The sequence below is a fragment of the Microtus oregoni genome, unplaced genomic scaffold (assembly GCF_018167655.1).
Source record: "Microtus oregoni isolate MIOR12 unplaced genomic scaffold, Mior012 000031F_ref0000149, whole genome shotgun sequence".
NCBI lineage: Eukaryota > Metazoa > Chordata > Mammalia > Rodentia > Cricetidae > Microtus > Microtus oregoni.
In genome coordinates this window covers 7,037,530-7,063,008 of record NW_024543090.1, presented here as the reverse complement: position 1 = coordinate 7,063,008, position 25,479 = coordinate 7,037,530, and the positions used below count along the sequence as shown (strand labels likewise).

General features: G+C 43.0%; 1 protein-coding gene across 1 annotated transcript in view; it reads right to left on the bottom strand.

Annotated features, from left to right (window-relative positions):
* Window positions 1-16,952: 16,952 nt before the first annotated feature.
* Dcdc1 (doublecortin domain containing 1) overlaps window positions 16,953-25,479 on the bottom strand; it is a 58,527-nt gene continuing 50,000 nt past the window's right edge. Inside the window, exons 17-18 of the mRNA XM_041679150.1 lie at window positions 19,742-19,892; window positions 16,953-17,553 (exon numbers count right to left, since the gene is read on the bottom strand). Coding sequence (XP_041535084.1) covers window positions 17,426-17,553; window positions 19,742-19,892 — 279 coding nt within the window. The 3' untranslated portion in view covers window positions 16,953-17,425. The remainder of the gene's footprint in view (window positions 17,554-19,741; window positions 19,893-25,479) is intronic.

Sequence of the window (25,479 nt, the reverse complement as noted above, 5' to 3'; positions counted from 1 at the left end):
CCATGTCATTATTATTATTATTATTATTATTATTATTATTATTATTATTATTTTGGTTTTTCGAGACAGGGTTTCTCTGTGGTTTTGGAGCCTGTCCTGGAACTAGCTCTTGTAGACCAGGCTGGTCTCGAACTCACAGAGATCTACCTGCCTCTGCCTCCTGAGTGCTGGGATTAAAGGCGTACGCCACCACCACCCAGCTTCCATGTCATTATTTATGAGTTGGTGGCCCAAAGAAAAATCCAGCTACCCTCAGTATTCCCTTCTAGGGACCCATCTTGAAATTTCCTCCTACCAGGACTTCTACTAACACATAAATCTTAAAGATTCCTTCATCTTCCAACAGCACACCAGAAGGAGAGTGAACTTTAGCATAAGATCTTTTGGCAGACACTTCCAACTTTGTCACTTACCCGTTTGCTAGCTCTTCTTTCAATTGAACTTCTGCTTTCACTATGATAGTAATGTTCCAGAGAGCTAAGAGGGTGTTTGGTCCGGCACTATACACCACTACAGTCTCAGCCCCCAGAGTACTGTTGGCATGCCAAATGAATTTCATCAATGTGGGCTAAGCTATGGAGATTTCCTTTGCCTTAGGGTAGACAGAGTGCTTGCTTCTCAAATCACAGTTCTACCAGATACTGACACTTATTTTAATTTAATTTAATATATATATATATATATATATATATATATATATATATATATATATATATATATTGTTTTGGCTTTTGTTTGTTTGTTAATTCACAACGACAGAATTTACTTTTTCCTTCATGGTTGAGAATCACAAGGCTCCACCTTTCAAGTGGTGTGTCAGGTAATTTATCCCTACAATACCCAGAGCTGTGTGGTGGCTGTGTGAAGGCTGAGGTTGTACGTGAAGATAAAAGAAAACACACAATTCTGATGCATTGATAATCCAGAAGCAGGAACAGTCTACAAAAGGAAAACCATTATCATATTCTGATCAAGAAATCTCTGGCATGCTGGAGACTTAATGGGGGTTCATCAATCACCAGGCAAAGGGAAAAAACTACTCAGAAAAAAAATATTCTAAAGAACTGGGTGGAAAAATTACTCCTTTACCAAGAAATTTTAATTTTCCTTCCCCTGGTGGAGTAGGCAGCAGAGTACAGTTGTGCTGCTTCATAGGTCTGTAAACTTTTCTGAAATACTTAGAAAAATATAACTTATCATTTTCTTCTATCTCTCATCTAAGCATGCTTTCTTAACACATTGGCCATCCCTAACTTTTCCAGCTCCCTCTTCCTCCCCTCCCCACCCTGTAGACCATACAGCTGAAATTTAGGCCACACTTTCTCAAATAGTGTGAAGTGTGTTCTTTTTCTTTTCCATTCTCCTCTGGCAGGGCAGCTGCTGAGACTTACAGTTTGTCTGCCCTGGGTTTTCTTTAAAAATGCTAATAACATTGTCTTCAAATTTCTGTTTGAGTCTATCCTTAAATTCTTTTAATAATGAGAGTAAGAATCACAAGAGGAGACATCTGATGACCACAAAGAGACTCCCTAAATTTTCTGGTATTAAATAAGACCTTGGATATGGTGACTCTTCACTTCCTGTCACTGAGACATCCTTTTCCTGCATTAGCATTCTGGTAAGATAGAAAGCTGTATATTCAACCTGTGGTTCATGAAAGAGGTGTGTGGTGTAGTTCTGTTATAGAATATTTGCATATACAAAGCCCTGGGCTTAGTTCCCAGCAGGGGAAGGCAAGCTGGGCTTTCCCTCACCAAAATTATTAGTTATACTTCTGAATCCATATGAACCAGAATGACAAACCCACCTTTGGCAAATGGATTATTCTGAGAAATTAGGCATGGAAAACAGGGAGACATCAGGAAACCATGAAGTCAGGATAAAGTTACCTTTTTCATAAGGAAACTGACACCTGCAAAGGAAATTTCCTGTATGTGCCTTCTTCTCCGGAACAGGGAGAGAAAGCCGTCCAATATGTTTATTTGCTTGTTATCTGTTTTGAGAGGGATGCTGGGATACAGTTGACCTTGAACTCCTGGCCTCAGGTGGTCTTCCTGCCTCTGCCTACAGTGTTCCAGCACTGTGATGGTGCTTCATAGATTTTTGACAATGGAGATGATACAACTTAAAACTGAATAACTTCATCTCCCTTATATTGGTTCAGACTGCTGCCTCAGACTGCACTGAGATCTTGTCTCCTCCCACCTTACACTCCTCTCTCTGCCCAGCCACATCACTTCCGTCTCCAATTCCCTAGTGCTGAGATTAAAGACATGGGATCCCAAGTTCTGGGATCACGTTTGTGTGAGCTATTTTTCTTTTAAACTGGATCAATTTTGTGTAGCCCAGGGTGGCCTTGAACTAACAGATTTGTCTGCCTCTTGTCTCCCTCTCCAGAGTTCTGGGATTAAAGGTGTATTCCACCACCGTCTGGCCTCCAGTGGCTTAGCTCTGCATTCTGTTCTTCGGACAAACTTTATTTATTAAAACACAAACAAAATATCACCACAATTGGTCTCTCCCTAGTTTTTTTTTTTTTCAGGTGAAGATGAGATTTAAGCATGCAATGGGCTCCCCCTTTGAAAATCACACATTCTTTGGTTATCCCCCTTTCATACCCAAGGGCTAAAAGCTAATAAGTTGGTTTTGTTTCATTGTATCTGTTTTTGTCACAGAAGTCTGTCCTAGCCAAGAACAAAAAGACAGAAAAATCTTTTTCTCCTCTCTAGTATACAGGCAAGATTTTGAATACTGTTTGTTTTTAAAAAAGAAAAAAAGACATGAAAGTGCTTTTCTATGCTGTTGGTGGAGGCTGTTAATTTGTTCCCCGACTGCCCTGACTTGAAATAATCACACAGAAACTGTATTAATTAAATCACTACTTTGCCTTTTAGCTCTAGCTTTTTATTGGCTAGCACTTATATCCTAAACTAACGCATCTCCATTAATATGTGCATCGCCGCGAGGTCACAGCCTATTGGCAAAGTTTTGGCAGGCTCCAGTGGAGACATCTGTCTCTGGTAGCGGCTACATGGCTTCTCCCCCTGACTTTGCCTTCTTTCTCCCAGCATTCAATTTAGTTTTCCCTACCTTGTTCTATTTTGCCTTGCATAGGCTCAAAGCAGCTTCTTTATTAACCAGTGATAATAAAACATATTCACAGCATACAGGGGGAATCTCCCATCACTATGCTTTTTCTGATCTGATGTTGAAAGTTTTGAATTAGAGGAAAACAAGCATATCTTCCAGTTAAGAAGCAGAGTAGGGAACTTAGTTTGTTATTTGGGAACCAGCAGGTTTAGTGAGAACCTACTCTATTGAAAGAGCCCCAGACTCTTTGTGGGGCACTGAGCACAAAGAGAATAGACAGAATAACCATGCAAGGCATCGTGGACTCTGAGGCTAGTGCTCTTAACTGATCTGAGAACTCTAGCCATGGACAGTGATGTTGTCCCACAACCCATAATGCTTTTTCATATAAACATTTTACAGTTCTAAAAGATTTCTAAGTCATAATTTTAAAGGATCCAGGAGGTAATTCATTCACGATTTCTCATACATAGAAAGTCCAGTAATTATAAACCTGATTTGGAATAAGATAATCAGGAAGATGCTTGGGTGGTTAGCCAGCATTACTAACTCAGAAAAAATAAGCTCCAAACAAGAGAGTTAAGGGGAGGTAGTTGGGGTTCCCAAAACAAGATGCCCCATTTTCTCCAGACAGAGAGCAATGGTTACCATGCAGACTCGGGAAGTTCTCAGTCACTCATTCTTCTGAATATCGTTCTCCTGATAAATATCATGCTTCCTTCTGCCTGGAAGAATGGCCAGGAAAATGGCCTCCTGATTGTGAAGAATATCAACTTAATTATCTTTTTCTTCCTTCTAGCTAATAAGGTTTTCTTCAAGGACTGCTCCCAAATTAACAACACCATTTGAAGAAGCTAGCATTTTCTCTTCTTTCTCACACGCAAAAATTTTGCCCAAAGATGCTAGAGTATCATCATAGCTTGTGACTAATTTTGTATATAACAAGATAACATATAACTAAATATTCAAGTTGATGTGTGCTCCATCTGAAATGTATCTGGAAACCTGCCAATTAAGAGATACAGAACTTAATTGTCTCAAACATCAGAGTATGGAGATTAGAAACCTTCTCCATCAGGATCTCTGTTCTTAGAACATCTTTCAGGTGACTCCTTGAACCCGGAGAAACTATATTTTAAAAACACTATGTTTTCTGCAGGTGAATTTCCTAAGTGTGACTTTTCAAAGTTCTTGAAGGAGTATAGGAACCCAAACGGCTTGAAAACTGCTTCATGGTGGCCTGTTGATGTTTTAAATGCTGCTCAATCATTTGTAAGAGATATCACATAACTTTTCTTTTGTGTTTCCTTAGACTTGATACTTGAAGCCAAAACATGTAGTCATAGAGATGTGTTTTACTAATGAATAACACATGTAGTTTATGCCAGTGATTCTTTGTTGTGTTTGCACAGTTCTGAGAAGTGCTTCTTGCCTCTGAGAGGCAGAAAGGAACTTTTGGCTAGCGCTGGACTCAGGATTGTAGTTGAGCGGCTAACAGAGTGGAAGTCCCATAAAGTAGGCAGATCCTCTCCATTCTCATCAGGGATTTAAGTATCAGGCAGGCCCGGCCCAAGGGTAGCAGATGACAGAACTATCCCTTCCCAGTGCACTGGGATAGAGCTGATAATTGTGAGAAGACTTTGTGGGTCTGAGTAAATAAAACCAAGGATTTGTACTCTCTCATTGCTTGCTACCCGGCTAGGGATACAAAAGACTCATTCAGTATACATGCATTTGCTTTGCCAGCAGTTAACTCTACAGACTAAAAAGCCCAGGGATGTATGTATGTAGGATCTCATCCAAATGAAAAATTTCTGTGGTCAAAACCGCTCTCAATTATGACCTGTCTTACTCAGTATGTACATACAGATACACTATGGCTGATCTGTCGATGTTGTTGATCTTCAAACTATGACTATGAAAAAAATCCATTTCATCTGAAGGTAAATTTTAAGATCAAAACTTTTAGATAAATGGCAGCTTTGCTTTCCATAAGTAAGTTTATCTACCTTTAGGGAGTCTTCACCCATCGAAGTAATTGGCCTCTGTGCGTTTCCTGCCCAGAAGCAGACAAGCACAGCTTTCTTCTCTGTAAGGTGAAGAGGAAACAGGACATATCTCTCTCTATGTGCTCACACACATATGCGTTTACTTATATACATGAATATATACATGAAGTTCAGTAAAAGTTGCTATTTAAAAATCTTATCAGACTAGAAACATTAAAGCCTTGATAAGATTTGTAAAATTTATAGGGGCAGCCGCTTCAAGGCCCGATGTGAGTTATGAAATCTAATTTTGTTTTCATAGCTCCGTGATAAAATTTTGTCAATGTTATAAAAAGGGTCTTTGGTAAGACTGACCGGAAACCTGAACTATCTGGCCAGGCAATAAAAACACATTCCTTAACTGCAAAGTGTCAGACAAGCAAGGTTTGACTGAAATTGATAGATAAGTCTTCCTTTTACAGCTGAGTGCACTCACTTTGCCTCGCAAGATAATCGTCTTTTTTTTTTTTTAATGGTTTTTCCATTAATATCAGACTCTGGTGTTAGTGAGAGACAAGAAAGACATAAAAACGTATAAAGAGAAAGAGAGGCCACCAGCATGATTAATAGGAGGGCAAAGTGCTTAGGAGGGGAACTCTGATCTTTTGTTACTATTGTGGGTGTGAACTGTGTCCCCTCAGAATCCACATGCTGAGGGCCTGATCTTCAACACCTCAGAAGGTCACCTGACTTGGGAAAGGGACCCTTGCTGGTGTAATCAGTGAAGGTGAGGCTGCGCCAGAGTATGCTGGGCCCTGATTGCCAGCATAACCAGAGTACACTGGGCCCCCGATAGTCATAATAACCAGGGTCCTCACCAAAGTGGGAAATTTAGACCCTGACACTTAAAATAGCGATGAGAGAAATTAGGGTGATATTTTAAAAGACAATGAAAGGCAAAGATTGTCAGTTGTTTTGGTTTATTTCCGTGATGGAGTACCTTAAAAGCCACAGAAACTTCTTCCTCAAATTTCTGGAAGCTGGGAGGTGTCTGTTCACAGGGACAGTAGAGTTCGCCTAGTGAGGGAAGGCCTGCCTGCCAGTTCCCAGATGGTTATCTTCTTATGTCCCCACAGAGAGTATGGGGGAAGGTCGCCCCCTTAAACCACTTTTATAAGGGCACTAATCCTCAGGAGTATGATCTCCGAAGGTCCCACCCTTAACAGGATCACACTGGTGATTAGGGGAGAAGCCCTAAACATTCAGATCATAAGATAAGGGCACTGAGAATCCAAGGCTACAAAGGGTCCTCAGAGGGAATCAGCCTTGCTTGTACCTTTTCCTTGGAATTCTCGCTTGCAGAATTGTGAGACAATGGTAAGATAATTGTGAGACAATACACTGCCAAGGTGGCTTAACCCATGTTGTGGCAACTGCTGTGACCTGAACATGCAAAATTCGTGTGCTGGCAACTTAACCCTTAATAGCTTGGGAGGTGGGACTTCTGGGAAGCATATCGGTCACAGGGCCTCTGTTCTCATAACTAGGTGAGGGCAGCTACAAGAACGAGTAGAAAGTTGATGTTCCTTTGCTTTCCAGGCTTTTGCTGTGTGAAGACAAAGTGAAAAATTCTGAACTAGATACAGGTGGCTTCAACTTGATCTTGGACATCCCAGCACCCAAAACTGTAGAAATAAGTTTATGGGTTTTTTGTTTTTTATTAATCACTCAGCCTCAGATATTCTATTGTAGCAGCCAAGTGTGGGCCATAGTCACGTCTCTCCCTGAAGTCACTTCTAGAGTCCTTGGCTGTCACAGAGCCAAGGTATGACTTCTTTCCGTGGTTCTCTGCACATTTAGGCTGGGCTTCTAAGGGCAAAGGTAACCCTAGACACAGATCTAGTGACCCTCTGTAGAAAGGCTTTACAGAGAAAGAAAGAGAGGGAGAAAGAGAGAGAGAGAGGACTTTAAGACCCACTTGGAATGACTGCTACCCCCGCTTTTACAGACCCCTTGCAGCTCACCACTGTACCAGAACCAGACTTTTAAAGCCTATCTAATAGAGAGAGGCAGCAGCCTTGCAGACAGAACCCCCAGCCAGTGAGTACCAGTGAGTTGGATGGTCTCTTGAAGGGCAGGCGAATGTTCCTTCCAGTCTATGAAGTGTACCAGACAGCAACAGACGTCAGCTCAGAAACAGAAGGCCCACAATAGATTAAGTACACGTAAACCCTTCTGAGAATTAACCTTGGCCATTGAGCAAAACATGTGTTGGCACAATCAACTCCTTTCCAAGTCTGTGATTTGTAGAGCGTAACAGGTGAGGATGGGTTTAAAAAAAAATGGCACTGGGACTGTAATTTCCCGGAGGGGTGGGGACGCACTGGGCTCCCTCATATTTACTCCTTTGAAGGGTGCCCCCTGAATAGGTGCATGGCAATTTCAGAGCAACCGAGAATTGAAGGAACAGATACTCGTTTTTGGAAATCTCCCCAATTGGCTGACTCCCATTTACATGCTGTTTCTAGCAGCAGAGATCAGTCTGGGTCACTCAGCACTACTGAGTAAATATGCTGAAAATGATTACTCTTTCAGACAATCGGTTAACTGTTCTCAGATTATCTGTGACACCGCAGGCCAAAGTCACAGCAATCTAACCTGGGAGCGAGTCCATGTTACCTCGTGATTTATGGAATGAGAATTCTGGGTGCTCTGTGGGACTAATTTAATACGAAACATTCAGATGTCTGTCTTCTACGGCCATTCATCTTTCCTTAGCCTGCCTGCACCAGGGGGCATGTGGTTCAGAGAGCCGCTCCTCCCGTCTCAGCCACAAATCATTGGGCTTGTGAAAGGGAGTGACAGGTCTTCGCTTCCGAGCCAGGCTGCTTGGGAAGAGAATCTACGTGGGCCCTGACGGGAGCCGTGTGTTTTCCAGTCTATCAGGCCGCTACTGTGAGCGTCAACTGGTACAGATGGTAAAGAAGGCATCATAAGCTTAAACAGTGTGAGTTTGGTTTACCTTCAAGGACGTGTAGCCAGTGGATAGTGTCTCACCAGCCAGAGCTGACTTGCTCTGATGGGGCACTGTGAGGAAAAGGAAGTCTCCTGGGAAGCCAAATTCTCATCCAGTACATTTTCCATATTCAAAGCCAGACATAGCAGTGCCTGGAAAAATAAAATAAAATGAAAAGCTTTTCTTAGCCAAAAAGTTACCATAAATCTCACTTTCATTTAACGAATGTTCATCCTATGTTAAAAATAATGTTCACAGCAGGGTGGTGTTCTTACCCGCCTTTAATCCCAGCACTTGGGAGGCAGAGGCAGGCAGATCTCTGTGAGTTCAAGGCCAGCCTGGTCTACAATGAGAGTTCGAGGACAGCAGAGAAACTCTGTCTCAAAACAAAACAAACAAAAAAAATATTCAGGCTCTTGATATTTAGAAACCCAAATCTGAATAAGCCTGACCTTACTGTAAAGGGGTTTTCAGATCAGGGGAAGAAAGCTTATGCCTACTGGGGTAAAGGAAGTTTCCGTCCCTGCTGTGTCAGAGGAGCGGTCAAGGAACATGGCTTGAGAGAGCTGCAGGAAGAGAATGTGAACAGGTGCCGTGTGGGGAAAGAGAGGATGTTCACAGAACCCTGTGAGCAAAGGACCAAAGCCAAGATGGCTGATCCATGGCTCTGCAAGGCCTGGAGTGCAGTGGGGGAGTTTGTTCTTCAGTGTGTGGATAAGAAACTCCTGAAGGACTTAGAGTAAGAAGGTTGGTGTAGGACAATTCTGTATTCTGTCAATTATGTTTTAAATAAACGCTGATTGGCCAGTAGCCAGGCAAGAAGTATAGGTGAGACAATCGGACAGGAAGTAGAGGCAGGTCAATGAGAACAGAAGAATTCTGGGAAGGAGGAAGTCCATTCCCCCCAATTTTGTCCAGACACCGAAGAAGCAGGATGTGATCTTCCCTGCTGAAAAAGGTACCAAGCCATGTAGCTAACATATACAAGAATAATGGGCTAATATAAGTTATAAGAGCTAATACAAAGCCTGAGCTAATGGGCCAATCAGTTTATAACTTATGTAGAATTCTGTGTGATTCTTTGGGGCTAAAAGCCTGTGGGAACTGCAGGACAGAAACACCAACAAGCAGGCCCTCATGTTACAGAGGGTGGCATAGGTGATTTTCATTCTAGAAAGTTGAGCCCAGCTACTACACTTGTAACTAAATGGACACAGAATTAAGTTGATTCCTGTTAGACCCGTAGATGAACAGATCACTCAGCCCTCATCAGGGAAGCTTCTTTTTGTGGTAGACAGTAATTATCACAGAGACCCACACTGGTCTGTTTAGCCCTAAAAGTTATCTTTATATCACGCTCCCTCCCTTCAATGCTCAGGGATTGTTCGCAGAGGAGGAGGCAGAAAGATCATAAGAGCCAGAGGAAGTGGATGACTATAGCACAGCCGTGTTTTCTGCATGCAATGGGCAGTCACACATACAAATTGACAGTAGCTGTAACTGCATGCACAGGACTTCGAAGACAGACAAAGTCCCAGCACGGTGGGAGCAGGTGGCCTCATTGAGAAACTGTTGGCAATTGATGGCTGCTGGGAGGAAAACCCACTTTCTTGAGGGATGTGATCCACCAGGGCTATTCACGCTCCAGCAGGTACCACAACATCCATGTATACACAGGCGGCAATAACAAGTGGGCTCTGTAGGTTATGACAATGACAGGAGAGGAGAGAGAAGAAGAAAATGGAGAGGAGGAGAATACATGAATTTGGAGAAGGATTGAGGAACTATGGGTGGGGGAGGAGTAGAACGGGAGTGAAAGGAGAGTGGACTTGAGCAAAATACATCGTGCGCATGCATGAAACTGCCAATTCTTATAAAGGAAAAGAAACTAGAGAGGAGAAAGGCTAGGGGCAGAAAGTGTGCCATGGTGAGTGATAGGGCTGTTTTCATCCCAATGACTGATGACTGGCCTGAAGACAGTGAAGGTAAGTAATTTCACAGCCAGAAGAACCCTAGGAGTCCCGTTTCAGCCATAATAAAAGTTGCAAGTGGAAATCAGCCTCTGTTGTAGCCTCAGTTCCTGAGTCAGACAGAGGACCCGGGATGTGGCTCCCCTCTGAGGTTGTCAGGCACTGCCGTAGAGGTTCACATAAACTTCTCAAACACATAGCTTTAGTTATATGCACAGATGTGGATCATACAAACTTTTCATGTGAACCATACCGTACCTATCAACACTTCTCCGTGGCTGTCCTGCGGCATGAAAAAGGGTTATCCTCAGTGGAAGGCTAGCCTAGGATGCGTGAGATCACACGTCAAACAAAACCAAACAAAAGCTATCAGAAGCAACAGAATATTGGGATGGCCGTGGGACACAGCCACGGGCTCATCTTGAAGAGAGGCCTCCGAGAAGCTTGAGTTCTAGGGCTGCTGTGTATCTTCACTGCCCTGATCACCCTGGCAAATCTCCATCACCAAAAAGAGGTGGAATATTTTGGGGACTTGTACCCTGAACATCTGCAACAGCTTCCCTATTAGCTGCCCTTATTGGCAACCGGAGCTTCCAATTTTATGTTGATTGTGTAGCGCAGTGACAAAACCTTGTATATACTGTGTGCATTGACCAAGACAGAGGTATTAAACTGTATCTGATACATTCTTTCAAAAACGTGGCCACTAGAAAATTCTGAGTGGCTCGTGGTTCCTTTCTAGCCCTTCTAGACAGCCCTACCTTCCATCTTCCTTCACACTTCCATGGCTTGGTAAGTATTCCCTCAAGGACCATGTGTCAAGGACCTGGTGCTCAGAGTGGGCATTATTATGTGTCCTTTGGGAGGTGAACACTATGAGAAGGAAATGAGGTCACTAGCAGGGGATACTAGGACCTTCGCTCTCTTCTGTTTTTGCTTCCTGTGTGCCATGAGATGAGCAGCTTTGCTTTTCTGTGTGTTCTCTCTGTGATGCCCTACTGTGCCACGTGACCAAGGGCAACAGGTCCAAGTGACCTTAGATTGACACCTCCAAAACTATGAGCCCAAGATGAATTTTCTATCATCTAACTGAAACAGCCCAGGTACTTTTCTGTAATAATGCAATGCTCACACAGATCTTCTGAGCTTGTCAGGCTCTTTCCTGATATTATCTCTGTTTAGGAGTGCCATTTACTTACAGAAGACTTTCTGTCGTACTTTAAGTGCTCACCCCTCACCCGATCCCTAATTATTCTCTAACTCATTTTGACACAGGACAATTTTTGATCAGTTTATTTATTACACATAACTACTTTATGAGACGTGCAGAACTTCTGAGTGTCTCCTACCCACACACACCATGTGCTCCATGGGGATGGAAATCCCATGTCATATTCACCTTTGCATGCACAATGCTTTAACAGCAAGTGCACACACACACATATACACACACATACATATGCACATACACAAATACACATAGGCATACACAAATACACAAAGACGCAGACACATGGGCATGGCTAAATACACAACTTATGAATCAAATCTTTAAAATACTAGTTTTCTTCGCAAAGAAAGTGGCTTCTAAAGAACTGGCTTGGACATTCACACTAACTGAGCCAGGCAAACACTAGAGAGGATTAACCTTTTCTGCCCAGGTAGTTCCTACACTGAGGGAGGGCTCTCAACTAGGGAAAGCAGAAATCCTGTTTTCATTCCAGGTCTCTCTTTATCTCTCTTCTTATGAAACTGTATTAGAAAACTGGTTCTTTTTACCAACTTCAAAATTATTCTGCTGCTTGTGTCTGTCCCATGACTCTGACATTATTTCTGCGACCTTTGAGATAGCCCTGATATTGACACCAAGCCTGCTTAATTAATATGAGAAGCTATCATGCCTGTGATTCCGTTCTTCTTCCCAATATCCAAGTCTAGTTCCAGCCTCTTAAGTGGTTGGTTCTGACCCAAACCATTTAAATACGGACATAATGGCTAACACTCAATTCCAGCACTTTTGAGGCTGAGGCAGGAGGGTTGCTGTGAAGTCATGGGGTGTCTGACTTCCATAATGAGCTCTACACTAGCCTGAGTTAAGTGAGAAACCCTGTCTCGATAACCCAACTTTAAAAAATAAAAGACTATCTCCCTATTTGTTTAAGGAAATGGTAATGAGCACACACAAGGGCAGTCAGTTAGGTCCAGTCCTGCACACACAGCGTAGGGTCTGGCAGGGACTGGAGAGTGGTCTTCAGATTGGGACTTCCAGCTTGGACCACCAGCTGACAGTAAACAGCACACTCCTGACAGAGCTCCTTCAACTGTGGCGACTTCCCATACTTCCTCCCAGGTGCTGGATAAAATGCCACATGCAGGCGCTGGAATCATGACATCTACCAAGGGGCCTAGGAATCTGCATTTCCACCAGGCTTTCCATGCTTCCGTGTGCACTAAAGTATGGGAACTATTAGGGAAGCATCCCTTGTTCAGTCACGGGTTCTGGGGAGGATTTTTTTTATCTCTTTTTGTGTATCTGCTCATGTGTGTATGCGTGCTTGTTTGTACATGCACACGCAAGAGGCCAGAGGAAACTCTGGGTGTGGTCACTCAGGAGTTGTCTACCTTATTTCCAGGCAGAATCTCTTCTAGGCCTGGAACTCACCAATTAGGTAAGGTCAGCTGGTCAACAAACCCCGTCTCCCCTTTGCCAGTACTGGGATTACAACTGCATACTACCAAACCCAGGTTTAAACATGCTCTTTGTTTTAATTAACATAATCACACCCATTTCTCCCATTTATTTTCCTCATATGTCCTTTTCTCTTATGTCCCTCCCCCACCTCAAATTCATAGTCTCTTTTTCTTTGATTTTATATATATATATGTATGTATATATACACAGGTGTGTATGTGTACAAATACATACTATAACCTGATGAGTCCCTTTACTGTTGCCTGTACATATATGACTTAAAGGCTGACCATTGCTCCCTTGTTCTCTGCATTTTAACCAGTTGTGGTTTTCTGTAATGATCTGTCTACTGCAAAGAAAAATTTCATTTATCTGGGCACATAAGTATTTAGAATGAGGCTGGTTTAGCAAAGTGGTGGTTGTGGGATCTCTTCTGAGATCCATGACTTCACTAGCCCTGGGTAGTTGCCTGGGTTTCTGGTACCAGGCACGACTCTCCTCCTGTTGAGCATGCCATAAGTCCAATTGACTGCCAAGATAGGACTAACGCTATAGCACCTTTAGGGATATCTTTCCAGGCCGGTCATTGCTGCGGCTCACACCCAACCTTTTTACATGGGTTCTGGGCATCATATTCTTAGATCCTCATGCTTTGAGGGCAAAAGCGCTTTTCCAATTAAGTCACCTTCTTGGCTAGATTTAAATTTTTTAAAATAAAATATCAGACTTGAAGTTTCGTAGAGAACAAAAGACCAAAGACAAGGTCTTTTCCTAGAGAAGGGGAGAGGAAAGAGCAATAGAAAGGAAACAGATAGGATTCAAGTCTCACACTCTGGGAGGCACTAACCCGAGAGTCCCAGGACATTCCCATCTTCAAGCTCGCCCCTTGAGAAACGCAGCTATCAGTGGTGGTCCTGAAGTTGGTCCAGCTGGCCAGGTGTCATGGCTGCACTGACACTCTTCAGCATTCACAGCTGTGCTTCGGCATCAAAGTCAGCGTTCAATTTGTCACCTCTGCTGTACAATTAACTAAGGAGTACCTCGTCTTGACAGCTTGGCCAGACCTGTCTACCCTGAAGCTGTCAGTACGTGTGTTAGTTAGATTTCTATTGCTGTGAAGAGACACCATGATCACATCAACTCTTAGAAGGAACACGTTTAACTGAGGGAGCTCGCTTACTGTTTCAGAGGCTCAGTCCATTGTCATCATGGCAGGGAGCATGGTGCCGTGCAAGCAGACGTGGAGCTGGAGGAACAGCTGAGAGTCCTACATCTTGCAACAGGAAGTTGACTGAGATGCCGTGACACACTTCCTCTAACAAAGCCATACCCATTCCAACAAAGCTGTACCTTCTAATAGTGCCTATGAGATTATGAAGGGCAATTACATTCAAATTACCACACTATCCTTTGGAACCCTTGAGATTTCAGTGTTTAATGAACCATGAGCAATAGTATATTCAATTCAGAATCTCCATCTACTTACCTTATGAGCATAATTTTGGGCCTCTGCTCTTTTGCTCTCCTCCCACTCAGTTGCATGGGGACACCAGCACTGCCTCTCTCCTCCTATATTTCTATTTGCATATGTAGTACAGGGTGACAGCCTGTAATACTTCTGCATTACAGGCTGGGAGAATGAAAAGATTCTGTGGCTTGAGAGTGGGAACCCTCGGGATAGCTGCTGCTACTTGGAAGACCCAGTGGCTTTTAGCGGCGTCAGTTTGGAGTGGGCTGTGTCGAACCTAATTTGCAGTTCCTTCTGACTTTGCAGCCCCACACCCAGCCATGCAGGCAGAATTCTGGTTTATCGTCTTGAGAATGAAACTGCTGCTCTCTGGTTCAGGTTCCCTAGCTTTGGGAGGGAAGAAAGTCTGCTCAGGGCCAGGAGGAAACCGGAGTCCCTGCCCTGATAGACACAACAATCACTGTCCAAGGGCTCAGATTCTGTTTTGTTGAGAAGATTTGCATCTGATTTTGTTAGACCTAGAAAGACACAGACTTGGATGCTCTGATCCTATCCTCCCAAATGATGCCACTCCCTGGACAGCTCATTGGGAAATCACAAATCTCTCAGTGACATTCAGCACATTAGAGCTGTCCCTAGGTTAGCCTAGAAAGGTCACATCACCCAGAGGCCATAGTCTCTAAGGGAATTTGTGGCAAAAGAGGACAAATTTACCTTCATTTTTTTTGGTTTTGCTTTTTCTTTATTTTGTTGATTTGTAAAATCATATTTAGTTATTATGAGCAATCAGGAAAAAATAGAAATTCGTAGTAACTACATTGAAATACCTTGGTGATTTGAAGCATTGCACAGTCCTGTCTCACAAGGCACAGAGATGCACTCAGGTGGAAGGTTCACTCACAGTCATGTAACCTCACTCGTGGACTATGTGCTATCAGCATTGTTAGAATTCTAGTTCTTCTGAAAGTGATTGCCAGTGCAGGTGTCTGTGGCTGACTCCTGGCTCACCTGGGGAGCCAACAGGGACTATGTTTCTGGGGAAGGCTATGGCCTGGAGGGTTCTGCTTTAGTATCTGATAATAAGTGCCTCTCAGTTGATAAAAAAACAATACTGAAATCTGACATAGGTATGAAATTGATTTAAATTTGATAAACATGTCTCCAGAGGAACTGACTGCATTTATTAGAAGCTCGGGACAAGTCACCGAGTTAAAATAGTCCTCGCTGAGGGGTAATAACTGCTCCCCGGTTAGACTCAAGCCAGTATAGAGAGGCAATCAGAAGGGAAAACTCCGGAGTGTTTTAGCTTTATGGAAGTCAGCACTGACTAGGAATGCTGCAGATATTCTAGGCAAGCTGTCATCTACAGTGTGAGTGTGACCGCCTCGCTAGGAAGAGGTGATGTGTTGATGGCTGTTAGGTTACATCTAAAATCCCATTTGCTGGCAACAGAGAAGTTCACTTAAGGCTTTTGCCCGATGTCTCCTGGTGCTTGATAGGACGTTGTGTGATATTATCAATTTTCGCTTCAGGCCCGTTCTCACGCAACAGCGAAGACTTCACAAGAATTTGCACATTTGATCTCGGGCGAATGATACCGTTTTTACAACGAGGCAACTTTTCCCTGGCAGTAAATGATAGGAGCTTCTGCACCTAAAGAAATGCATGTGTTTTCACAGAATTTTGAAAAAAAGAAAAAAAGGTTTATTTCCTTCATGGGTGTTGTGATCAAGTCATTTCACCGCAAGGAAAGACCCAGTTGGTGAGAGTCTTGATGGGCCACTGTCAGGCCGTGGGCAAGTTCTCTAACCTTTCTTGTTCTCTTTCAGGATTGCTAGCAAAACAGAAGAAAGAAAAGCAAAGTAAAAGCATCATGGGGTGTGCCTCCTCCGTGGCACACCGCTGCCCTGGGCCACCTTTGCTTCTGCCACATCATACGAGAAATGTCTGCCACGGGGTGAACTGCTGCTCACCTGACGCCTGAGATTCGGCCGGCATGGTGTCCCAGGCAGCAGGGATTTATTCATGCAGCCCGGCTGATCTGCAGACAGGGACTAAATACCAGGCCTTTCGCAGCAGTTGCCAAGAGCCCCCTTCAGTAGAAATGACACATTGCCTTTCTGTACCATTTAAAGTGGGGGACTGAACGAGGAGCCTGGCTGTGCTGTTGTGTGAGTACACACCTAGCTGTGCTGTTGTGTGAGTACACACCTAGCTGTTCCGGCAGAACTGTGGCTGGTATGGAGGAAGACAGGGAGGAGGGGCGGTTCCCTGACACATCCCACCAGCAACAGAGCCAAACTCAGGCCTGACACTGACTGGCTATTTGTTTTCTAAATGGTCTTTCCTCTTCCCAGGAACAAATTATCAGGTAAGATGCCTCTTGTCCTGTGGAAGTGGCATTAAGACTTCAGAGACACACATATTCACACCCCTCTTCCTCACATGAACTTTCTTTGAAATACTGTGTTTAGATCCTTCCTGAATTTATATTGAGGACATAGTCTATGACTTCTTACTACCAATCAGTCACTATAACCACCCACCTTCATTCTCCTGAGTGACACCTAACTGCCCCGAGAGAGGCCTGCAGAACTGCAGAAAAACTGGGGAAGAAGAGACAGAGGTCTGTGTTTTTGGTAGCCACCAGCCATTCCAGTTTTATTGGGTATGTGAGGGATTCTAACAGAAGCCCCAAAATCAGAGTAATGGAGCCAGAAAATGCCACTTGAATTTAGGGTTCAGTGATCAAGAGTCATTTTATTATCAATGTCCTAGCTATATACATACATACATGTGCATAGATGTATGTTCCTTGATCCTTCTAAGTTACTTTTCAGCAACTTATATTTTCTCAAAGAAAATTCACCTAAGACAGTCATCTTCCTTGCATTATTTGTCTTGTTTTGTTGCTGTTCAAGGAGCAGACTCGAGGCATCCAATGCTACTTCACATACAATGTGGAAACTAATAACCTTTGAAGGAGACCGAGGGAGCTGGAGGCATAGCTCAGGATGCTTGACACACCACTCAAGTGTATGTCCAACAGCTAGGTTCAAATCTCAGCGGATGGTGGGAATAAAAGGGACACTGTGTATAGGTTAAAAGGGACAAAAATGGTCATGGCATAACTAGCCCTTGAGAATCTACACATAGCTATATCCATAAAATACAGCACAAGATATGAAGCTCTGCTTGAAGTTAGTTGTGTGGCTGCAGGAGAGATAGCAACTTCATGGATGGTGATACCACAATGTCTGTGGCTTCGCGGCCCCGCTGCCTCCGGATTCTGGCATAATTCGCTTTGATTTCCACCAGCTGCTGCTTTTCTGTTAAAAGAAAAGCACATAGCTATTTAGAGACAGGTCAATGTTTTTATAGAGTTCAAGTATAGAATTAACGTGCAGGGTGATGAGGGCATCCAGGCTCCCTTGGCAATCCTTGTGTTCTCATCACACATTTCCTGCGCTCACACTGTCAGGTACATGCTGCTGTTCTTTGGATGTCTGTGCAATCAGGGACACTAGAGTGTGGTGATACCTTGTTTGTGCTCTAACAAATAAAGCTTGCCAGGAGATCCGAGTGTGGAGCTAGCCACTAGTTAACCATAGAGGCCAGGCAGTGGTGGCACACACCTTTAATCCCAGCACTTGGATCTCATGCGTTTGCTCCCAGTAACTGGGAGGCACATGCCTTTATTCCCAGCACTAGGAAAGATGGAGACAGGAAGAGATACTGCTGGGCACAGAGAGAAATATAAGGAGGGAGGAGCCATGAGTTCATCCCCTTCCAGGTTGAGGAGTTGACGGGTAAGAAGTGGCTATGGCATGCTCCTTTGTCTCTCTGATCTTTCAGCATTTACCCAAATTTCTGATTCGAGATTTTTGTTGCTAAAACCAATTAGAATTTACAGTACATTAGAGAAGACTTCTTTCCAAACAATACAATGTCTGAATAGGAATCTCACATTGGAGTGTGGTACAAAGACCAAGTCCACTGAAAAGCTGGAAATCCAGGCATTGTGAACAGCATTTGGACTTTACTGCAAAGGACACAAAGTATTCTTAAGTGTTGAGGATGTGAGAAAAAGACGCCATTCAGAAAGCTTCTGTTTTGTTTTGCCAATGAAATTCATTTTAAAAAATCAATATAGTACATCTGCTTGTTAATTTTTGCATTATTGTGTATGAAATAAATAATTATCATGTTTTGAGACTCTCAGAATGTCTTATTTTCTCACACATCCTTTAGCTAGTAGGTCACAGAAAAAAGTCACAGGTGGAATGGTTAATTAGCTAAACATCTCATAGTGAATAAAATATATTCAAAAGCATTTCTCTTTGTTTTTCAAGTATTTGGAAAAATGTAGATTCCTGTTAGATGATACTTTTATTTTACTTCATGGAAACAACAAAATGGCTTCAAAAAAATCAGGTTTAAAGGAATAATTAAATTTGCTTCTGTGACCAATCATACTGCCCAGAATAGACATGACTCACTTCTGTGACCAATCATATTGCTTAGACAGTCATGACTTACTGGAAAGAATTCAGGCAACTGGGGGAAGCCACAAACCCTTCACCAGGAAGGCGACATGGAGCACCCATTTCCACAGGCCAGGGGCCAGGTTTGACGTCACAGAAATGGGTGCTTATAAAACTGAAGATTTGAAAATGAAGGTTTGTAGGGAGACTACTCTTTGAATTTCTAATTTTCTCCCTCTTCCTCACAGATTTTACTGGGGAAGATTTTTCTGGGGATTTACTTGCTCCTGGGAAGGCAGTCTGGATTTTCGTGTGTGTGTGTGTGTGTGTGTGTGTGTGTGTGTGGTGTGTGTGTTGAGGGAGGGTGTTGGATACTCTTTGTGATAACTCTCCTGAAGCAGGCATAGCTTCATTCATCAATCAGACCCAGCGAGCACTATGAAGCCAGGAGGCCCGTGCTGAGAGCAGGAAAGACTGAGCTGTGAGGAAGAGGTACCGAGCCAATGCCTGCTGTCGCTGGACCCATTTCCTCACTGTCACCATTTGAAAGGTGCTCACTGTCATGGCTGATATTGAGGGCGACTTCCGGGCTGCAGTAGCTGCAAAGTGACCTGCAATGACCTTTGCTTCAGGGCATTCTCTGCCATGTGGGTACTACCCCCAGGCGTTTGGTCACAGTAATAAGGAAAGTAACTGGTGTGTTTACATTCACAAATAAACTGGAGCCTCTCAGGACAGGAAGTCTTGTGTATATAGTTCTGACAGGGTGTACACTTTGAGAATACAGAAAGCTGTCAACTTTTACAAGCGACAACCAACTTTGCCATTTCTTAGACTAAACCATGTGACAATGGTTTTTCAGGCACACACAGATGTGGACGTCACCTTCATCACGTGGAATAGCACAGCATGAGAAGTGTGATTACTAAAATCGTCCAACAGTGTTCAGAGTTCAGCAGACAAGGACTCTGCAAAGAAGGCTAAATGCTCTAACTCCTCAAGACCTTGATAAAAGAGGAGGTGTCACCCATACCTTTTGAGGTCACAAAGCCACGTCCTGCAGACACGCAGACAATCATATCCTTCTCTATGCTGTCCCAGGACTGAATGAGCTCCCCGTTTGAGGTGTACAGGGTTTTGGCAGGGTGCAACATTTTCAGACGAGCAGTGCACTCATCCAGCAACTGAAACACAAGGGGACAGCCGTATTTGAGTGACAAATATCGCTAAATAGTTATTACAATGCTTGGTTTTGAGACAAGGTTTCATGTAACACAGGCTCTTAGCCTCCAACTCACTATGTGGTTGAAGATGACCTTGAACTTCTGATCCTCCTTCTTCTACCTCTTGAGACCTGGGATTACAGGTGTGCACCACCAGGCTGGGTTTCTGTGTTAGCAGTCTCAGGGCTTCATGAATATTGGGCAAACACTCTACCAAAGGAACTATATCTCAATCCTCTAAAGCAGTGATGCTCTACCTTCCTAATGCTGTGACCCTTTAATACAGTTCCACAACGTTATGGTGAGCCCCAATCCTAAAATTATCTCACTGCTATTCCATAACTGTAAGTTTGCTATTGTTATGAATTGTAATATAAATATCTGATATGCAGGATATCTGATGTATGACCCCAAAGGGAAGCCCAATTGAGAACCACTGCCCTAAAGCAATGCTTTTCAGAGAGTTCGATCCTTACTTAAACATTCATTCAGTTATACTTTTAGGACATAGGCGGTAAGGAGGGCTTTGAAGAACGGCACACAGTGAGTGTCTGCTGACTTTCTTTAAAGTGAGGGAACTCCAGAGGTCTTCGGGGAAGTTTCCTTGTAGGCACTATTTTTTTTTTTCACAGATGAAGGCATCTTGGTGTTTAACAAAATTATAAATACAGCAAATCTTGGATTAGGAACCTGGACATGACAAAATAGCTTCAATTTTTTTCCTTTTTTTTCAATTTTTTTGCTTAATGACCAAAGAACTAGACATACAAATAGTGAGGAAACCCAGACCCTAGCCTTTGTTTCACAAACAGAAGGTCTGGAAAATTGGTAGAGGTTGTATATTTTATCAGCTAAAACACTTAATAAGCATAGAATCACCGAATGAGAGAAATCTTGATATAGAATGTACTCTGTAACGGAGATGACATTCAAAGCAGGTTCCAGAGTGTAAGAAGTAGCTTTTCTCAGTGGGTAGGAATAATTTTATCCTTAGGAAGCTTTGGTCAATCAAATAATGACGAAATCAATAATAAAAACAAGAGCATTTAAACGAAAAGGTAAATAGTAAACTTTAGAGCATTAATAGTGTTTTTGTTTACTAAAATTAGACATTCAGAAAATACAGTGGACGAAAATTTATCACCCAAACAAAACCAAACAGAAATAATTATTTTTAAAATGTGAGTTCGTTTTATAAGACCTATACAATTTTATTGATGGACCAAAAATCTGATTCCATGTACATAAAACTGCCACAAATCTGACTGTGAAAAGGTGTCAGTCACAGAAGTTGTCAATTTTCATGAAGTTGATTAATAGTCTTGTACAGCTGCAGTCAAAATGCACATGTATTTATTTTATAGGGGGGAAAAGGACTTCCATGATTTGTTTACAAGATTCAATAAATAATAATACTGCAGTAAAATATGATAGCGAAATGAAATAGTGAGTAACTGTCACTTTCAGGTAGCAAACTATGTTACAAATTGACAATAGTTTTAAAAGCATAAAGTGCTGCAGCCCACTTAACAGCAGGGTGATCTCTACAAGAGTGTGGTGCCTTCTAAACCGGCATTGCAGTTCCACGGGGACCAAGGCTAGCCAGTAAACAAAACTGAGAGAATAATTTTAAGCCAACAAAGATGAAAATATTTTCACCAGAAAAAAATCCACATAGTTGTTAAAAGAAAGACAAACATAAAATTTAAAATAAAAATCACTTAATCTCATTATAACTTTGATATGGTGAAGAGGAGGAGGGGGAGGGAAATGGGAGGCTGGGAGGAGGTGGAAACTTGATTTTTGTTTATGTTTTTTTTTCTTCTTTTCTCAATAAAAAAAATCTCATTAAAAAAATAAAAAAAATAAAAAAAATAAAAATCTTAAAAGCAACAAATAAACATATCATTGATTACTTCTTATATGTTTTCTAAAAACAACAACAAAAAACATAGAGAAGTGGAAAGTCGGATGCATGCCATCATGGGTCTGATAATCACATGAAACAACAGAAAAAGGTATCTCTCATCAACATGCAAAATGCATCCAATAGCAAACTTCAGAATTTCATAAGAAACCTGGAGAACTCATGATGTTATATTGTTCTTCAGAACAGAATGCTATGAATGAAAATACAAAACCTGTCAATATTCTCTGTGTAAGTCACTGAGACAAATGAGTTAATATCAGCCTCTACCATCTCTCTTCAGTCATGTGTGTGCGCGCGCGTGTGTGTGTGTGTGTGTGTGTGTGTGTGTGTGTGTGTGTGTGTAAATGCACATAGGTGCCCATGTGTGGAAACCAGATGCCAACTTTGGATGCAATCTGTCACTTCCCAACTTTTCTTTAACCTAACTTTTTTATTGATTCTTCGGGAATTTCACACTGTACACCCCAATCCTGCTCATTTCCTAGTTCTTCCATGTTTACCCTCTGCCCTTGTAGCCTCTCCCAAAAAAAGAAAATTAAAAGAAAAAGAAAAACATTTCACTTCTCTGTCCCTCCTGCCTTTCCATCATATATTCGTCATGGTGGCCTTGGGATCTGTGGTGTGTCACAGAGTAGACCCTTTGGTCCGAACAGATTTACTTTCAAATGTTCATTGTAATGAGCTGTTGGTCTGGTTTTAGACCACCAGCTTCTGGTACACCATCAATACTGGACCCTCACCAAAACTTCTCCCAGATATCCTGCTATTGCCCTGAGTCTTGGAGCTCCTGTGGCTATGCCTCACACACCCCAGTAGGTCATAGATGGAGTAGAAGCTGGAGTGTGCCAACTCAAAGCCTTGGATGTGGGCCAGGATGGTAGCTGAGTTAGTCAGTATGAGCCTCCACAAGACTGCCCCACTCAGGCGAGGGGCAGGTCCAGTTCTCTCATGCCCACGCCATCCGGGCAAGTTCTCCTTGTGGTGGGAGGTGAGACCAGTTCTTCCTTGTGGGAGCCAGTGGGGGCTAGGGAGCAGTTCTCCCAGGGCCATTGAAGGTCAGGCCAGCTCTCCTGTGCCCGCACCACTGGGGCCAGTTCTGAGGGTTGGGAGCTCTCACACCGAGGCAGCTGGTGAGAGGAAAGACCAGTTCCCCCATGCCCAGGCTACCATGGCCAGCTCTTCCATAGTGTCCAATGATAATATGGGGCACTGACTTCAACACAGACTCCAGCTGCTATAGGACCACAGACCCAGATATGGCCCTCAACCACAACTCAGTCCAGACATTCCATGGCACTGGTATTGCCCTGTGGCAGCATAGCCCTCGGACACTAACAGTCTTAATTCCCACTTCAACCATCTTTGAAGATGAAACCTCAAAGAGACACATGAGGTTAAACATGGGTATGAAGGAGGGGCTTAACCTAACAGGGATGGTTTCTTTATAAGAAACAACAAAGCCCCTTTTTCAGTCACACAAAGAAAAGGTTGTGCAAGAACAGAGCTAGAAGGGGGCCCTCACTAAGCAGTGGGAAGGCATGTTGCCAGAAGCAGGAGGTTGCTAGTCATACTAGAATGACAGTCAGAAAAGCTGAACAGGAAATCAAGCTATCTATAAAGTCTCATCCCCAGAGACCTACTCCCACCTCCTGAAGGTTCTACAACCTTCTCAGACAGTGCCACCTGCTAGGGACCAGGTGTCTGAAGGTTCTACAACCTTCTCAGTGCCACCTGCTAGGGACCAGGTGTCTGAAGGTTCTACAACCTTCTCAGACAGTGCCACCTGCTAGGGACCAGGTGTCTGAAGGTTCTACAACCTTCTCAGTGCCACCTGCTAGGGACCAGGTGTCTGGAGGTTCTACAACCTTCTCAGACAGTGCCACCTGCTAGGGACCAGGTGTCCAAACACCTAAGTCTGAGAGGGCAAAAACTACAACACATCCCAAGAAGACAGTCATCCATCTCCCTACTCCTTGATGTAAGTGTCGTCTGCTTACCACACCACATCAACGCCAACACTCATGCCTGTGCTTGGCACTTCTCCTCATCAACACTTCCTCTGCCTAAGCTGCTGATGCACAACTCCTTTCTCAGGTCTGTCAGAGGTGGCAACGGACTCCTTTGTATTATTGTCCCTTATCTGAGGGATAAAGTTTCCTTCCCTTGATGGCTGAACTGAACTTCCACTAACCCGACCTTTATCTCTTATGTTAGCCCTCTCCAAGAAGTTGATCAGTTCCCTTATCACAGAAGAACAATCTGACTTCATCATAAAAACCCAGAACATACAAACACATGAGAAAGAAAAATAAAAGTAACCCATGATCCAGCCCAATCAAAAATGAATACTGAGAGCAGTTAAGTCCTTCCTCGCTGCTTTCAATTTACAGTGTATGTGCGTATAGAATCTAATTCTGTGTGCCTTACATTATGTTTATTTTACTTAGTGTATCTCAGCCATATTTGTTGTTTTTATTCTCTCTTAAAGTTGATTTTAATTGAGTTATGATATTCCTTCCTACGTGCTATAATTCACTTAACCAATTTCCGATTGATAAACTTAGAATTGCTTCTAGTTTATCTCTATTGAAAACACTTCTGCGATTAATATCTCTAGCAAACAAACTTTGCATAGGTTCATGAAATGATCTTGGGGCAGGTTAAGGGTCAAGTGTGAAATACCACCCCCACAGTCTCATGGGCTTTAACACCTTTCCGCAACTGGTGGCTGTAGGTGGGATCTTTAAGAAGCAATGCCTTGCTGGCTGAGGTAGGGCTCTAGGGGTGGGCCTTTGAAAGTTCTCTGCTTCCTTATCTGCTGAAATGCGAGAAATAACACGTACATGCTCCGGTCACCATGGTCTCCATGATGGACCTCTGCCCTGATGGACTCAATCATGTGCTTAAACCAAGTCCTTCTCTCAGAAGTGCGCCTGCCCATTATTTTGTCACGGTGACAAAGAAGCTAATGTAGATGCATTCAGAAGTGCATTTACTTAGGAGATGTAAAACCAAGTGCGCCTTCTCTAAAACGTTCAATTTCCATCAACGTGAGAGTGCCTATTTCTCTGTACCCAGTTAAAGCCTGGATAGATTTTTATACTCTTTATCAACTTGAGGAGACAGCCTAGAAGGAGACAGATTAGAGGTTACTTCCGTGAGAGCTGGTGAAAGAGAGATTAAGAAGAGTAAAACAAAAAACAAGACTTTATCTAAAGAAAAGAACAGAGGCAAGCTGATTCTGAAATTCACAAAAGAAGTAGAGGGTCCTGGAAAGAGCAAAGACAGTATAGTATGTACAATGGTATACTCAGTATAGTATGTACTCAGAGGAGCAAGCTGAACACAGCTGCCATGGCACAGCCTTAGTCAAGAAGAGTACTCAGAAGCTGTCTCCAAAAGGTAACCCGGATGAAGCAGTCAGTCCTACACCCAGAGCAAGCCCACACAGTCTTCAGCGGCTTTAGTCTAGCTGCAGGATGTGTTCCACCGTGGGGAAAAATCCAATTTGATCACATCATGTGACTCAGAGGTTAGTGGCCTAGGGCTATTTTGAAACAGGATGTATGGTTAAAACCAGGCTACCCTGTGGACCTGAGAGTAGGACACATCCTCAGG